The sequence below is a fragment of the Xenia sp. Carnegie-2017 genome, unplaced genomic scaffold (assembly GCF_021976095.1).
Source record: "Xenia sp. Carnegie-2017 unplaced genomic scaffold, XeniaSp_v1 HiC_scaffold_1, whole genome shotgun sequence".
NCBI classification, from domain to species: Eukaryota; Metazoa; Cnidaria; class Anthozoa; order Malacalcyonacea; family Xeniidae; genus Xenia; species Xenia sp. Carnegie-2017.
This window is the reverse complement of record NW_025813402.1, coordinates 7,553,133-7,570,022: the sequence shown is the minus strand read 5'-3', so window position 1 is coordinate 7,570,022 and position 16,890 is coordinate 7,553,133. Positions and strand designations below refer to the sequence as shown.

Here is a 16,890-nt window from a genome sequence, read left to right as displayed (position 1 = left end):
AATAAATATGCAAAGTTTCATGAACATTCACTTCATGCACTCTAATTTCGGCTAAATTTTTGTTTGAAAAACTCTGGCGTACGTAGGAAGTCTGCAGGGAAAAAATGCTGTTTGATAATGTACTGCATTTGCGGAACTACATTTTTTTCAATAGTAAATGGTTCGAACCCGGAAGTATTCTCACTTACTTATAGATCGTCAAGATTAGTGTAGTCTGTTTGTATTGGTGTGAACTTACGTTTGTAAACCGTAGCGGTATAAGAGTCGAGCGAGAAATAAATGTCAGAGTCGACATATTTTTACATCATAAAATTGTACGCGATTTTTCAGAACTGTACTGTCATGAACAATTCGCATCTACAAACATGTTTTCAATAGTTTCGCATGCTTACGTTTGCTTGTCAAGAGTTTTCTTGAGCATTTAAAATTGAGAATAAGCAATAAGGAGATGAAGAAAAGAGATTCGAGTGTAAAAACAAACTTGTTTAATGTGCAACTGATCTCATTGATGTGTTTTTATCATTGCCCGTCGAAGTTTTCTGTCTTTTCGTTTTCTTTTGTTTCAAAAACATCATCGGCAGAAGTCCGTCGATAACCATGCAGTTCTGGTGGCTGCATCCCGAACTGCATGCATGGTTAATTTTGTTGCATTGTGAATCCTCCCTCCCCTCTCCTCCCCCCACAGTTTTGTTGACACACTCTTGAGGTCACTTACGTAAATATTCTTCTAAGGTAAAAATGAAAGTGCCGGTAAATGGGAAAAATTGGAAGAGCAAAAATATTTGGATAGCCATGATTTGTGGTGTACAAAATATTCTCCTTCCACAGAGGTATGTGCAAATTAATGCTTTGAAGCACTTTTCACTAACCTTATTCGTCTTCCTATTCCTAATCTTTTTTAATCAGACTATTTTGATTCTTTTGATAATTTTAGGTTAACCTAGCCGTACATAAGAAAAAGGTGTCTGAAGTCAGAGACTGGCTGCGTTCGCATTTATCTCCACATGTACGTATTCATCCATTATTATTCACTGTATAAACAATGTCGGTTTTAATTGGTCTACTATACCTGCAAATAATTTTTGATAAATAATGGCAATATTTGCCACAGTTTCTTAAAACGATATGAAAGCTTTTGAAAAAAAGGATGACACTTAAAAAGCGGCGAAGCTGGCTTTGAGCATATTTACGACACATTCGAAGCAGAAGAACAGGTTTTAAAAATGTTTTACATTAATGTGTTTAAGAATATTTCAGTTTGTTGAATTGGATAATAAAACAATTATTGAATTCGTTTTTCGCATGATGTCAAGAATATTCAGACCTCGGTCTAAGTTATATGCCGAAGCGAATCTTCGGCATGAAACAATAACCTCGGTCTGAATAATTCTTGATACCATGCTCAACTTCATCCAACAAATGCTTCTTACTTTACGTCCACTTGCCTAAGATTGTTTATTATTTTACGTCCACAAGCCAATGCTTGTTTATTATTTTACGTCCACTGGCCATTGATTGTTTATTATTTTACGTCCACTTGCCAATGATTGTTTATTATTTTACGTCCACTGGCCAATGATTGTTTTATTTTACGTCCACAAGCCAATGATTGTTTATTATTTTACGTCCACTGGCCAATGATTGTTTATTATTTTACGTCCACTGACCAATGATTGTTTATTATTTTACGTCCACTGACCAATGATTGTTTATTATTTTACGTCCACTGGCCAATGATTGTTTTTTATTTTACGTCCACTGACCAATGAATGCTTAGAGTAGTCATCCATGTGAGTGGCACCTTAAATAAAACATAGTTGACATAATATATTGAGGTAGGAATAAAACGCGGAACCAGAACGCGGAAAATGGCGGGAGCGGATTTCGCAAATGGGGGTAAAACGCGGATTCTGCGAATGAGGATGAAACGTGAAATTGAGCCGAAAAATGGTTAGGATAACAAGTTAATGTTGGTGATTCCAATAAATTAGCTGGCAAGTTCAAGATGTAAATTGTCCAAGATGCATCATTCCATAACCTTTGCAATTTCCAAAGTCAATAAAATTGGCTTTAACACTAACCCAAAAATTCTACAAGAATTTTAGAAGAACTTTTTTAAAGATGAAAGACACTATGCATTTCGGTAGAATACTCATCAGGTGTCAACGCTCTCATTTAAATATAAATTTGACCATTCACCATGGTATTTGCTCTTTTCAAATCAAGCGTTGTGTTCTGTGCAATTTATGAAATGATCCTGCGTTCATTTCCTCCTTACTACGACACACGATGACAAAGAACAGGGGAAAACAAATTGTCATTCACGAAGATAATTTGGAAATCTCCCCAAGTCAGCATTTCAAGTCGAAACACGAGTCCGACTAACAGTTAACCGTGGTAATTATACCTTTATAATTTACCTGCATAAGTCCAACGCTGCCAAGCATAACTAACATTGCAAGGAGGCACAAAATATTTTAGCCAAGTATCTATCTACAGCAATGTTGACATCCGAGATTCTATATTCAGAAACATGCATGTACCTGTCTTTCCCAACATTCAACTACCCACAGCTAATGGATTGATAATTAATAATTACAATTCCTTCCACAGCTAGTTCGCTCGTGTTACCATTGCACACATGCCTTGAAGCATCGGTGATGTCGTTGCAAGTTCTCCGTATGATTTAGTTATTGTGTCACGGATAAAACTATAACAAAACAAAAACTTAACTGATATATATTTAGAAAATATTTGCTATGCAGTTGACTAAAAGGTTTTTGCCTGCTGTTTTATTGGAATCTTCCACAATGATTTGCTGTTTTAGGATTTTTTGGCTCCTTATCATTTTTTGCCCAGTTCTGCGTTTCATCCCCATATTTGTGGAGTCCACATTTCATCTCCATTTGCGGAATCTTCTGTTTGGCAAGTATTATAACAAGCAAATATAACCAAACACTATTCTCGAGAGACCCGAGTGAATGCCTGATACGTATGTAGATGTCTAGTTGATTAAAGAAACCCACTGCAGCACAAATAACGAGTTAGATATAATGACCGAATGAAGTGTGACATTTTAGAAGCGAAAGTCAAATTTCCTTACGGATATTTCCAGATTTTTTGGGCGCTTGTGTGTCCATTGAAGATCCCCAATACCCCTCTCTATTCCTTTGATTTTTTGAGCAAAGTATGTTATACATTAGTCCGAGAATATTTATTTACACAGACCAAAAGTGGTGTATTATTGTTAACTGGCCCACCTGGTTGTGGGAAGACAGCCACATTGCGAGTACTTGCTAAGAAAATGAACTTCCAGATACAAGAATGGATCAGCCCTGAAGTGCAATATAACGACAATGGTATGTAAAATTTGCACAGGGTCGTTTTCATAATTTCGATTAATAGTTTATTCAAGCAAACATTGAAGAAATCTACGATGGCCGACAGACATACCAATTATCCACAGTTATGTAATTGAAATCTAGAAGCAAAAACACATTTTCGCATGTATCATTCTTTCACAGCCATACCATTATACTGCCAATGTGTATATACTGCCAATAAGTATGAAATTTTGGTACGAACAAATAATGGCATGAAATCGTGATCATTGAAAAAAAAAATGATATGAAATCGCTGTTCTGAGAAAAAATTTACATGATGTAGTGGTCACTGCAAAAAATGAAAAAAATTGTAAGATCTTACCACTAAATGTTTGCTGCGAATTTTCAACCATTTGACGTCACGCCTGTAGATGATGATGATGATTGGATGAGTCAAAAAGAGATGATCCATCGTCAATCTCACTTGAGAAACTTCCAAGAGTTTTTTTTGAGGGCGAATAAGTACCCATGCTTGTCTTTGGGAGGCTGTAAAGACGAGCAACACAAAAAGATTGTTGTTGTTGAGGTAAATCAATATAGTTGTTTTAGCACACGAAAATTACGTATGTTTGTCATTAAATAAAAGATGTTTACTGTGTTTGCACAGGCTTGCACAAACCAAGGAGACCTTTGGGAGAACTCGAGATCTGATCAGTGCAAGCCCGAGAGCTTGTAATAGAAATGTACCCTTCTTTCGCAGCCATACCAATCTACTAGTATTATGTCAAGCATCATAAGCAGATCAGTGCAAGCCCGAGACCGAAGGTCGAGAGTTGCACATGCTCGAGAGCTCTCACAAACGTCTCTGAGGTTTGCATAAGCCAGTGCAAACACGAAAAACATCTTTTATTTCTTTTGTAAAATACAATGATGGGAAACTGATAAATGTAAAACAAAAGTTTTAACTTTTCCTTTAAAATCTATTCAAGATTGATTTGAAAATTCTCCTTAATTGATTAGTTTAATTGGTTGAGCTTATATCGGTTTGTACAAGCTAATGCAAACACAGATATTGACCAACCACCGCTCGTGTTTTATTTCTTTTGTTTTATAAATGATCATATTTTTATGTTTTTACCGTTTTATGTATTTTACCTTCAACCTTTTTTTATTGATGTTGAGCAAATTATGGAGCGAAAGTTTGCCCATTTTCTACTTAAGTTGAGACTGAAGCTTTATTTAAGTTGAAGTTTGTTGTTATTTACCCGAAGTCAATGACTAAGGTTGATGACGACAAACTGATACTGGTAATTCTTTACATCACGTGACAACCGAGTGTTTTATTGTTTTATGACGTGTATATATAAGGTTGATGACGACAAACTGATACTGGTAATTCTTTACATCACGTCATTTTTTTATGACGTGTATATTTTTTCTCTCGTGGCTTTATTCGACATTCACGTGGTCATGACGTAATAGTATGAATAAGAAAAGCTATCATAGGCATTGACCATTGAGTTCAATATAACTATAGGGGCTTTCACAATCACGGTTCTAGATGTCGGCTGAAGCCAAACAAGTTAATAGAACCACGAATTAAACTCAATGGTTTTGACGTCACTTATGGACATCAAAATGGTTAATAGATAACAGGAAGCCCTCTTGCTTTTTTTATTTATTGATAAACATACTTATTCTCTCATTATAGGAAATCCCGAACGTATTTTATAGACGGTCAACGGAGTTGCATGATATTGTTAGGTAAATATGTTGTCATTGTAACTGACTCCAGTAGCGTAGTCATCCTGTGGTTCTGTTCATGCTATGTCACTGTAACAGACTCCAGTAGCGTAGTAATCATGCAGTTCTGCTCATGTTATGTCACTGTAACTGACTCCAGTAGCGTAGTCATCCTGTGGTTGTGTTCATGCTATGTCACTGTAACTGACTCCAGTAGCGTAGTCATCTTGCAGTTCTGTTCATGCTATGTCACTGTAACTGACTCCAGTAGCGTAGTCATCTTGCAGTTCTGTTCATGTTATGTCACTGTAACTGACTCCAGTGCCTTAGTCATCCTGGGGTTCTGTTCATGCTATGTCAGTGTAACTGACTCCAGTAGCGTAGTCATCTTGCAGTTCTGTTCATGCTATGTCACCGTAACTGACTCCAGTAGCGTAGTCATCCTGTGGTTCTGTTCATGTTATGTCACTGTAACTGACTCCAGTAGCGTAGTCATCCTGCGGTTCTGTTCATGCTATGTCACTGTGACTGACTCCAGTAGCGTAGTCATCCTGCGGTTCTGTTCATACTATGTCACTATAACTGACTCCAGTAGCGTAGTCATCTTGCAGTTCTGTTCATGTTATGTCACTGTAACTGACTCCAGTAGCGTAGTCATCCTGTGGTTCTGTTCATGCTATGTCACTGTAACTGACTCCAGTAGCGTAGTCATCCTGTGGTTCTGTTCATGCTATGTCACTGTAACTGACTCCAGTAGCGTAGTCATCTTGCAGTTCTGCTCATGCTATGTCACTGTAACTGACTCCAGTAGCGTAGTCATCCTGTGGTTGTGTTCATGCTATGTCACTGTAACTGACTCCAGTAGCGTAGTCATCTTGCAGTTCTGTTCATGTTATGTCACTGTAACTGACTCCAGTGCCTTAGTCATCCTGTGGTTCTGTTCATGCTATGTCAGTGTAACTGACTCCAGTAGCGTAGTCATCTTGCAGTTCTGTTCATGCTATGTCACCGTAACTGACTCCAGTAGCGTAGTCATCCTGTGGTTCTGTTCATGTTATGTCACTGTAACTGACTCCAGTAGCGTAGTCATCCTGCGGTTCTGTTCATGCTGTGACTGACTCCAGTAGCGTAGTCATCCTGTGGTTCTGTTCATGTTATGTCACTGTAACTGACTCCAGTAGCGTAGTCATCCTGTGGTTCTGTTCATGCTATGTCACTGTAACTGACTCCAGTAGCGTAGTCATCCTGCCGTTCTGTTCATGCTATGTCACTATAACTGACTCCAGTAGCGTAGTCATCTTGCAGTTCTGTTCATGCTATGTCACTGTAACTGATTCCAGTAGCGTAGTCATCCTGTGGTTGTGTTCATGCTATGTCACTGTAACTGACTCCAGTAGCGTAGTCATCTTGCAGTTCTGTTCATGTTATGTCACTGTAACTGACTCCAGTGCCTTAGTCATCCTGTGGTTCTGTTCATGCTATGTCAGTGTAACTGACTCCAGTAGCGTAGTCATCTTGCAGTTCTGTTCATGTTATGTCACCGTAACTGACTCCAGTAGCGTAGTCATCCTGTGGTTCTGTTCATGTTATGTCACTGTAACTGACTCCAGTAGCGTAGTCATCCTGTGGTTCTGTTCATGCTATGTCACTGTAACTGACTCCAGTAGCGTAGTCATCCTGCGGTTCTGTTCATGCTATGTCACTATAACTGACTCCAGTAGCGTAGTCATCTTGCAGTTCTGTTCATGCTATGTCACTGTAACTGACTCCAGTAGCGTAGTCATCCTGTGGTTCTGTTCATGCTATGTCACTGTAACTGACTCCAGTAGCGTAGTCATCTTGAAGTTCTGTTCATTTTATGTCACTGTAACTGACTCCAGTAGCGTAGTCATCTTGCAGTTCTGTTCATGCTATGTCACTGTAACTGACTCCAGTAGCGTAGTCATCCTGTGGTTCTGTTCATGCTATGTCACTGTAGCTGACTCCAGTAGCGTAGTCATCTTGCAGCTCTGTTCATGTTATGTCACCGTAACTGACTCCAGTAGCGTAGTCATCCTGTGGTTCTGTTCATGCTATGTCACTGTTATTGACTCCAGTAGCGTAGTCATCCTGTGGTTCTGTTCATGCTATGTCATTATAACTGACTCCAGTAGCGTAGTCATCTTGCAGTTCTGTTCATGCTATGTCACTGTAACTGACTCCAGTAGCGTAGTCATCCTACGGTTCTGTTCATGCTATGTCACTGTAACTGACTCCAGTAGCGTAGTCATCCTACGGTTCTGTTCATGCTATGTCAATTTCATTTCATTATCATCATTCATTTCTTTACAAGTCTTTTGTTTTAAAGTAAATGGTTTGAACCCGGGAGTATCGTTACATGTTTGTAAATGTCGATCGTCCAAGTTGGTGTAGTCCTGAGAAGGACTGTTTTTGTTGTTGTTGACTGACGTTTCGACAACCTTAGCGGTACTCATCTTCAGAGTCAAAATGAGTCAAAAACCCCCCAGTCCTTCTCAGGACTACACCAACCTGGACGAGCGACATTTACAAACATGTAGTCTTTTGTTTTCATAATGAGTGAACACTGTAATATTTACATAGTATGAACAATTTTCGGGTTGGCTACGTCACTAACTGAAACAAAATCTGAAACCGTGATAAACTTTATTTCATAAAGGAAATCGGCTTTCTGTTCATAGTTTGAACTAGCAAAATTAATGAGAAAAGGAATGCCGTTGCAAGCAAATTAAGATTGGGATGGGAAAGATTACAATTTGTAACTTACCTTTCAAAGGATTTGCGGGAGTAAATGAGGCATTTTATATGTTTTTCCACATTTTTAGTAATTTTTTGGAATAGCTACAGCCTGCCTAAACCCCGTTCCCCGCTTCCAACTATCCCCCAGCTATTTTCTCAAACTAGATCTTACAAGGAGAGCAGCAGAAACCCCGTCGTGTTCATCGTTTCTGATTGTAACAGTAATGATACGAATGCTTACCGTCTGTTTCCGAAAGACGTTATTCAACAATTTGGTATCTCGCAGATCAGGTCGGTGAAAGTGATTATTGTTATGGCGACATTACTTTTGTAGTGGAATTCTGTGGTGCAGTGTTAGAAAAAACTGCGCATGGCTAAGAATATTTTAGACCGCTAGAATTCCATTCTCGAAAATTGAATTTCTGCTGCATCCAGACTACTTTGTATCATTGGGAAAAATAGTCATGTATCTCGTTCAGTCTGAGAGTGGGTTTTTTTCCTTACTCCGGGGCTATATCTGTCGATACTTGTTCATTTTGAACAGTTGCATTTTGTCTGGATGAGTAAATTTATTCAGGGATTAATAAACCTCTGGAGATTAACGGTTTTTCTTGTTGTACAAAATTGTTTCTTGTTTATATATGAATGAAGTGAATGGTTTGAACCCGGGAGTATCGTTACATGTTTGCAGGTGTAGATCGTCCTTGTTGGTACAGTGCTGACCAATGACTCGTGACTCTGAAGATGACTAACGCGGAGGTTGTCAAACGACAGTCAACACCAACACGAACAGCCCTTCTCAAGACTCTACCAACATGGATGATCTACATTAGATATGAACCTAAACTTTGCGTTTAGAAATACCTTAACTTTCTTGACTTCGCAGTATAAATTGCTATCAACTGACATACTTCATTACTACTTTACCTCGACATATTTCATAATCTAATAGTTTTTTTTGTCATGTTTCTTTGCCTTTAATATGCTTATGGTAGTACTTAATGGTTGTTGTCTCTGTTTCTTAGTTTCAATGCAATTTCGGTCACCAGCTTGAACAAGGTTGCAAAAGAAATCATAGCTACAGAAACCAAAAAGGTATACATCGCAATACTGCGTTCATGCAACTTTGTGTAAGGCCAAAGATAATTGTTTTTTTATAAAGCTAATTAACAAGCTAAATATGGGTAATTATGACAATTATGCGTATCATTTTTATTTGATGGTAACCTAACAGCTTCCCATGGTGTTTCTCAGCATGAATTTTAATTATTCAATTTGTTTCTGTTAGAATAATACATCATTCCAAACTCCTTCGAAAGAAGCTATTGATGAATTAGTTTCAGGATGCAATGGTGATGTACGAGCACTGATCAATAATTTGCAGTTTGCGTGTCTCAAAGGTTGTAAAATGTCCTACCAAAAGCGGAAACATTTAAAGCAGTCGAAATTAGCTCGTACACAATTTGTCAAATCGTTGCCCGAAGAGTCGACCAACTTTCGTAGTATTTCCGAAAAAACTATCGGAGAAAAGGACTCTTCGCTTTTTTTATTCAGAGTTCTGGGTAAAGTCCTGTACTGCAAAAGTATGTGATGTTTTTAATTACAAATAAAGCGATTAAGAATGGAGATTTTACTAAAAGTTAGAAAGTTTTGCATCAGTTTGTAGTTTAGTGTAGAGAGATTAAGAATAGAGATCTTACTTAAAGTTACGAAGTTTTGCATCAGTTTGTAGTTAAGTGTGGAGAGAGTAAGAATAGAGATGTTACTAGAAGTTACGCAGTTTTGCATCAGTTTGTAGTTTAGTGTGGAGAGATTAAGAATAGAGATCTTACTAGAAGTTACGCAGTTTTGCATCAGTTTGTAGTTTGGTGTGGAGAGATAGAGAATAGATATCTTACTAGAAGTTGCGAAGTTTTGCATCAGTTTGTAGTTTGGTGTGGAGAGATAGAGAATGGAGATCTTACTTGGAGTTGCGAAGTTTTGCATTAGTTTGTAGTTTGGTATGGAGAGATCGAGAATAGAGATCTTACTAAAAGTTACGAAGTTTTGTATGCATTTCTTGCAGGAGAAGAAAGCATTAATTTAGTCGAATCGTCTCTTCCTGGACATCTAAAAAACCATGAAAGACTACCACTTATTGAAAATCCAGAGGTAAAGTTTTAGCAATTGTTGCAACAATGTTTTACGTATGACACTTGCATTGTTTATCTGTGTTAGCCAAGATCTGGCAAGATGTATCTTGGGTATTTAATATTTATAAACAACAATATCCCTGGAATGAAGGGGACTCATTAACACTCAAATGTACATCGAGTGATTCCTGCATTGATATATATTCACGTTTATGATACATTCCATTCCCCTTTTTTGTGATTTTGTAGAATATATTCGACAAATGTCATATGTCTGAAGAAAATCTAAATTTGTACCTGCATCAAAATTTTCTTGATTTTTTTGAGGACATTGATTATGTGGTAAGTTAACGAGTTTTTGCTCTCCACGTGCTAATTACAATTGCGTTGACCAGTGGCGGATCTAAGGTTTGTCAAAATATATTGTAGAGGTTGATTTGATTTTAAATCCAAGGTACAATTTTAATGATGCTGTTCGCTTGAAATTTCTAAAGAATATTTAAGGCTAAAATACCTCCAATACTGGTATTCTGATGTTACATTGAATAGTTTCTAAGAGTCATACTTATTCATATCATCCATGTGTATCTACTTCAGTTCTCTTCTAATTGTTCACTTTTTTAAGGATTTGCTTGCGTTAGCAAAAAACGACTAGGAACGGAGCATTGTACTACTTAAAGATATTGTGTTTCCACTTTTTTTATACCATACCTAATTTTTTTGCGAACAATGTTTGTTTGGAGACTTGAATAAAATCAGTTCATACCAATGTTTTATACAATAGTGAAGAAAAAAGGACGTGAGCAAAAGTCAGATGTTTTCGATACGATACCGATGTGTAACATAGAAAGTTTAATAAAAAGTTAGAAGCATGGAAAACAAGCAGTGGCAGCGTGTTGTTATCTCAACAATATATATGTTCAACATAATCATGAATTTTCAAAGTTTTCGGTTAAATTTTGGAATACATGGCAGAAATTTAATATGGTGTTTTCTTTTTTTCCATTTTTATTGCATTATAAAAACAATACTGGTATTTTGTAAATGTCATTCACAAAAAAGCAAATCCTTACGCACTCATTGAGTGCCTGTTTTTTTTTCATATACCTTGTATAACAATGATGTACGTTCGGTGGTTTCACGATCTTTATGGTGTATTTTTTTATGATTATATAGAGCAAAGTATCTGAAAATTTCAGTGATGCTGATCATATAACTGCTGAATGGATGGTAATAACTATTGTGTTTTTATTAACTTCTGACCCTTTCCCGCTGATATTCACCGAAATCTGGCCTTCATATCCATGCTGCCCCCTCCCCAAGAAAGTTCAGGAGCGTAGCCAGCCCGCAAGTTTGGTCGTGCTATGTAAATTTTTCACTCACTGTAAAACAATAGATTTCTAAAGAAATGAATAATGATAATGGTCTTAAATTTACATAGCACGACCAAATTAGCGGGCTGGGTACGCTTCTGAGAAAGTTTAAAGTCTGAAAAGTTAGACAAATTTTTAAAGATTGTCGGGTGAATAGACGGGTGAACCTTCTTTGTTAGTTGGGGAATTATTTACTGCCTCCTCCCAGAAATGATAGCTCCCGTACGCCTATGTTCATAGCAGTGCATTAATGGGAGAAGACGGGCACAAATTTCCCATACATGCACTTTTTGTTGACTGTCCGCGTTTTAACATCAACAAGTTATGTGTGCTATCCAGGGCCATGGGACGCCATGGTTATCTGGATGTCCGGACGCTCACAATTTTCGAGTGTCCGTGTCCCTTTAAGAAAGGACACCCTGAAATTTAGCTTTTTCTTGAACGTTTATGACATAAATGATTTTACAGGTTTACAAATCTTTGTGAACAGACCTTTTGCATTGACACGATGCTCTTAAAAAACAATTTGCAATAACTAATATCAAGCAGTTCCGTAACTAGTTCAGCTAACTTTCGTGCGTCATGACATAGTGAGTTTGGAACATCCACAACTTTTAAAAGCTTCCGAAGCCTCCGAATGCTATCTTTAGATACAAATCTGTAGTTGTTTTTTTTTATTTCTTTTGTTTAAGCATCGCTCAACGTTATGTTCTTATACTTCAACGGTTGGCATAAGAGGGATGATGTTTTACAACTGTCATCAAGCAATGAAGAAATCAAAAAATGTATGGCGACCATTACACAAACCCGAGTGGTGGCATGTCTTCAAGCAGTCACGAAGCAACATACGGACTGCAACTGCTCTTTTCAAAGGTAATCAAAACTTTCTAGGTTTTTTAAAGTTGCCAGATGTAAAGGCATTGGGAAACTTAAGTTGGATTTCCTCTGGTGAAAATAAAGTGCCTGATCCACCTTTCCATCAATGTGCAAAGTTATGCCGCGTAAATTTTTAATGTAAAGTTGAGTTGGCTCGTGCAATCTTTACAATTCCCAATTGGAAAATTGTGTAATATCAACTTTTGTCTCGTTTGAATTCTGTTCAGCTAGAAAATCTTTTCCGGTAACGTTTTATAGATCTTCGGTAACGATTTATAGACTACAGACTTTCTGTTGACTTGAAGTGTTTAATGTTACATAAAATCAAATTTTAAAAAGGAGTATTTTGGTCATGTTTGGCTATCATTTTAATTTAATATTTCCACTCTGTTGACAATATATATATTGGTGAGACGTGAGACGTTGTTAAAATTTATATAATACATTAAAGTAAATGGTTTGAACCCGGGAGTATCGTTACATGTTTGTAAATGTAGATCGTCCAGGTTGGTATAGTCCTGAGATGGACTGTTTTTGTTGTTGTTTGACTCTGAAGATGACTACCGCTAAGGTTGTCGAAACGTTAGTCAACAACAACAAAAACAGTCCTTCTCAGGACTATACCAACCTGGACGATCTACATTTACAAACATTATATAACACATTGTTGCTTGTGTCAGCATTCTCTATATTTCATGGTTGATACCTTGCCTTTACGCAGGTCATACTCAAAATGCTGGAATGATACATTGTGAACACATACCGTATCTTGCTATCTGTGACGTTCCCTTACAATCTTCAGGTATGATGCACAGTTTCATTATCGTCTTTTGTCTTTGATCATGCTGAAGCAGAATTAGTATTGTTACATATCATATTTTAGTCACCAATGAGAATCGGTGCTGTCTGTTTTCACAGCAAAGATATGATAATGTTCATGGTGTTTTTTTTGCAGTCAGAATTGGGGGTTGGGTTCAAAATAATGCTTGCGTTGGGAAGGAATATTTTTAAAGTTTCTGTCTAAATTTTTGTTAAAACTCTCGCAGAAAGTAGGAGCAAATATAAAAGGCAGTAAAGACCACCAATTACAGTAGGACAGTAAATATCACCAACTACAGTAAGGACAGTAAACATCACCAACTACAGTAAGACAGTGATAATCATCAACTACAGTAGGACAGTAAAGATCACCAACTCCAACAGGACAGTAAAGACCACCAAATACAGTACGACAGTAAACATCACTAACTACAATAAGGACAGTAAACATCACCAACTACAGTAAGACAGTGATAATCATCAACTACAGTAGGACAGTAAAGACCACGAACTACAGTAGGACAGTAAAGACCACGAACTACAGTAGGACAGTAAAGACCACGAACTACAGTAGGACAGTAAAGACCACGAACTACAGTAGGACAGTAAAGACCACCAACTACAGCAGGGCAGTAAAGACCACCAACTACAGTAGGATAGTAAAGACCACCAACTACAGTAGGACAGTAAAGACCACCAACTACAGTAGGACAGTAAAGACTACCAACTACAGTAGGACAGTAAAGACCACCAACTACAGTAGGACAGTAAAGACCACCAACTACAGTAGGGCAGTAAAGACCACCAACTACAGTAGGACAGTAAAGACCATCAACTACAGTTGTATAGTAAAGACCGTCAACTACATAGAGGAATGAAAAGCCCCAGATTTACTTTTCTCTTGATTGAGTTTCTAATAGAATTTTAAGAATGATAAATTATTGAATGAGAATTTTGTCAAACCTTCTTGAGAACTCTTAGACTACCTAAACTTTTTCGGGGTTTGGTATCCGACATTTTTGATGTATCTGAACATTTGTGATTTTCGTCGTTCGACAATATCAACTTTTAAAATGACTTTTGCCATTTTACATCTAAGTTTTTGCAAGTTCGTCGGCAATCAATGAATGCCGTACAGCAACAAAATTTATGTAGCCATAAACGACACATTTTTTCTTTTAGGACAAATCGAATATCTACAAACAATTTCTAAATTTATCAACAAAATCTATAAATCAAGGTAATTTTTTTTTAATTCTTTGTCATCCTTTTTTTGTGAAATGGAAGCTGTTCGTCCATACATCATGTGATGAAGCCTTACACCCGTTCACACGATCCGATTTGACGGTCCGATTGTTTCGGTTCCAACATTTGGTTGATTGTTCAGACGGTCCGATAATATTGTTGATGTTTATTTTCGTTTAGATATTTATAGTCGTGTGAACAGTTATCTGTGTTATCCAGTAAATTTATCGATACATTTTTCGTATTTTGTTCTTGTTTCCAAGTCTTCAAATCTATGTAATTTGACTAGTCGGCTTCTTTTGATCTTGTCGGACGAAAATGGAGCAAGTTTTGTTTTCATTCGATTTTAGACTGACGGAGGAGGCTTACTCTAAATGTGTTCACACGATCCATTTTTTAGGATCCGACAAATTCGGATCGTGTGAACAGGCCTTTAGGGGGCTGTTGGTGTAGTTTTCGATTGACGTTTTGCCTTTCTTAGCGATGGTCATCTTTAGAGTCAAAAAGGAGAATTACCTGTTAACGCACAACGATTTCAATACATTAAACAATAGTAAATTCTCGTGCATCCGCAATGCCAACGGCTAACTCGATCAACATTCTTCTATTGTACTCTAAAGATGACGAAACTCCTTCTCGGGACTTGCACGATCATGCAATTTCGAAAAATTTTGGTACCAAAGATGTTGACAGAATATTGTATTTATAAACCTGGAGTGCCTTAGTTTTTATATCTTGATAAGAGTTTGATTTTTTCACATTTATTTTCCAACAGTATGCTTTTTGCGCATGCTCGGCGTGCACAGACACTGAAAACATATGATTTCAGTCCGTATGTGTTGTCGACGTGTTGGACATGACCTAAGCACATTGTACCAATGGGTGTGCTCGAGAGAGATAAGGTTTTAATACCGAAATACAAAAGTAGGGAACTTGGGCACGCTTGAGTATTTTATGACAAAATCACAAAGAATGACTAATCAACAATTCACCTTAAACTGTTTTCGGTCCTTAATATTTTTATTGCCCATCGTCCCCTGCCAAAAATTACTTGAATGGAAAAGTATAGCATTGTGTTACAATCTACATATGAGGTATTGGAAACAACAGTTTGAGGAGCTTTGGTTGGATAAATTATTGTAAGCCTGCGACTTGCGTTGCAAAATAACGTTTGAAGAGCGACTAGTTTGATAAGGAAATCAATTTTCGGCTTACTTATATTATAATCCATGAAACACAGTGCCTTTCGGCTTAGAGGAGTTTGTTTTCTTAATTGAGATCTTAATTTTTGCGTTCTGTTTAATGGAGGTGTGCGTGTAAGAAGTTAAGATAATATTGTTTTTTTGGGACTCCCTACATCACTTTTAAACCGAGCAAAAAGTCAATTAATAGTTTTGCGACATTTTATGTTTGGTTGAATAGTTTTTGAGAAACAAAGCGTTCACCATCGAATGAAATTTCAGTATTTTTCTCAATATTTTCGTCTGTAGGAGATTGGGAGTTCTTCCAAGAAGAACTGCCAGTTAAATACTGAAATTGGAATTGATTTTAAAGCGACTAACAACGTGAATGGCAAATGTCGAATTAAGGAGCTCCATTCACCATGACCTGTCAAAAACATTTTCAAATTTTGATGTGTGAAGTTTTATTTTTGTTATTGTGTAACTTTTATTCGTGATATGGGCACTACTAACTCTATAAGGGTTACATGAAGTGTCTTCTAAAGAGAGGTGTTTGCATGTGAGAAGTTACCCTCGTCAATAGACGTCTGTAGCGTGGCTAGTCCGCTAGTTTTGGTTCTGCTATAAAGCCGGCCCGCAAGTTTTGGTTCCGCTATGTAAATTTGAGAGCATTAAAAATCTATTGTTTTTAAAGTGAGTAAACACAAATTTACATAAGAACAAATGAGCAGGCTGGCTACGCCATGCACTGATTTGACGTTTAACTGTATCTACGTGCTAAACAACTGTCAAGAGTAATGGCAATGAGGCTTGAAAAAAGTTTAAAGATTCACTGTTTATCATAGCTAGAAAGCATTTCACTCTTATAGAGATTGATCACAATAATGACTGCTTACGACAAGAGTGTGGTCGTAATCGTGTTGTATATTTCATACTTTAATAGAGAGAAAGGCAACACGCTGCATGAAAAAGAGATTGACGAAGAAGAAGTGGAGTTGAGCTCATCTCAGCCAATCTCTAGTGATCATAAACTCATGTTAGCAGACACTTTAACTTATCCGATCGAGAAACTTGGTGCCAACAATGATATTGAAGAATTTGATAGCGATTAAATTTAGAAGAGTCTGCTGTCGTGAAGGAAGGTTAGAAATTAATTCGTCCACCTGCTTTATCAAATTATTTTTCTTTATTTTCTGAAGTATTTACTCTGTAAGTATATATACAGTCGTGTGTTTGTTTAAGCAATTCTTTTTTTACCATTCTTTATTGAAATGGTTAATTCTCATTGAAGAAGTAATAACGTCCCATAGCAATGTTCAGTCCATCGATAAAATGAAGACTCGGGGTCAGTAAATGCAATTATTTTGTTGCTGCTCCTTTACGCGCTATAAATATTTATTCTTCAGTGAGCAACTATGAATGTAATCAAGTTTTTGAAAAA

The 16,890-nt window shown here is 37.1% G+C and overlaps 1 protein-coding gene across 5 annotated transcripts in view; it reads left to right on the top strand.

The window, feature by feature from the left end:
* The window catches only part of LOC124446648 (cell cycle checkpoint protein RAD17-like), a 24,545-nt gene extending 7,655 nt beyond the window's left edge, over positions 1 to 16,890 (top strand). For 4 of the 5 annotated variants that reach the window (XM_046997748.1, XM_046997610.1, XM_046997530.1 and 1 more), the window contains 15 exons: positions 733 to 830; positions 935 to 1,006; positions 3,227 to 3,359; positions 3,755 to 3,909; positions 5,035 to 5,087; positions 7,989 to 8,114; positions 8,849 to 8,918; positions 9,112 to 9,406; positions 9,889 to 9,974; positions 10,205 to 10,297; positions 11,132 to 11,185; positions 12,021 to 12,201; positions 12,926 to 13,006; positions 14,206 to 14,263; positions 16,393 to 16,890. In XM_046997748.1, coding sequence (XP_046853704.1) covers positions 733 to 830; positions 935 to 1,006; positions 3,227 to 3,359; positions 3,755 to 3,909; positions 5,035 to 5,087; positions 7,989 to 8,114; positions 8,849 to 8,918; positions 9,112 to 9,406; positions 9,889 to 9,974; positions 10,205 to 10,297; positions 11,132 to 11,185; positions 12,021 to 12,201; positions 12,926 to 13,006; positions 14,206 to 14,263; positions 16,393 to 16,561 — 1,724 coding nt within the window. In that variant the 3' untranslated portion in view covers positions 16,562 to 16,890. The remainder of the gene's footprint in view (positions 1 to 732; positions 831 to 934; positions 1,007 to 3,226; positions 3,360 to 3,754; positions 3,910 to 5,034; positions 5,088 to 7,988; positions 8,115 to 8,848; positions 8,919 to 9,111; positions 9,407 to 9,888; positions 9,975 to 10,204; positions 10,298 to 11,131; positions 11,186 to 12,020; positions 12,202 to 12,925; positions 13,007 to 14,205; positions 14,264 to 16,392) is intronic. The other variant, XM_046997816.1, reaches the window with a different exon arrangement.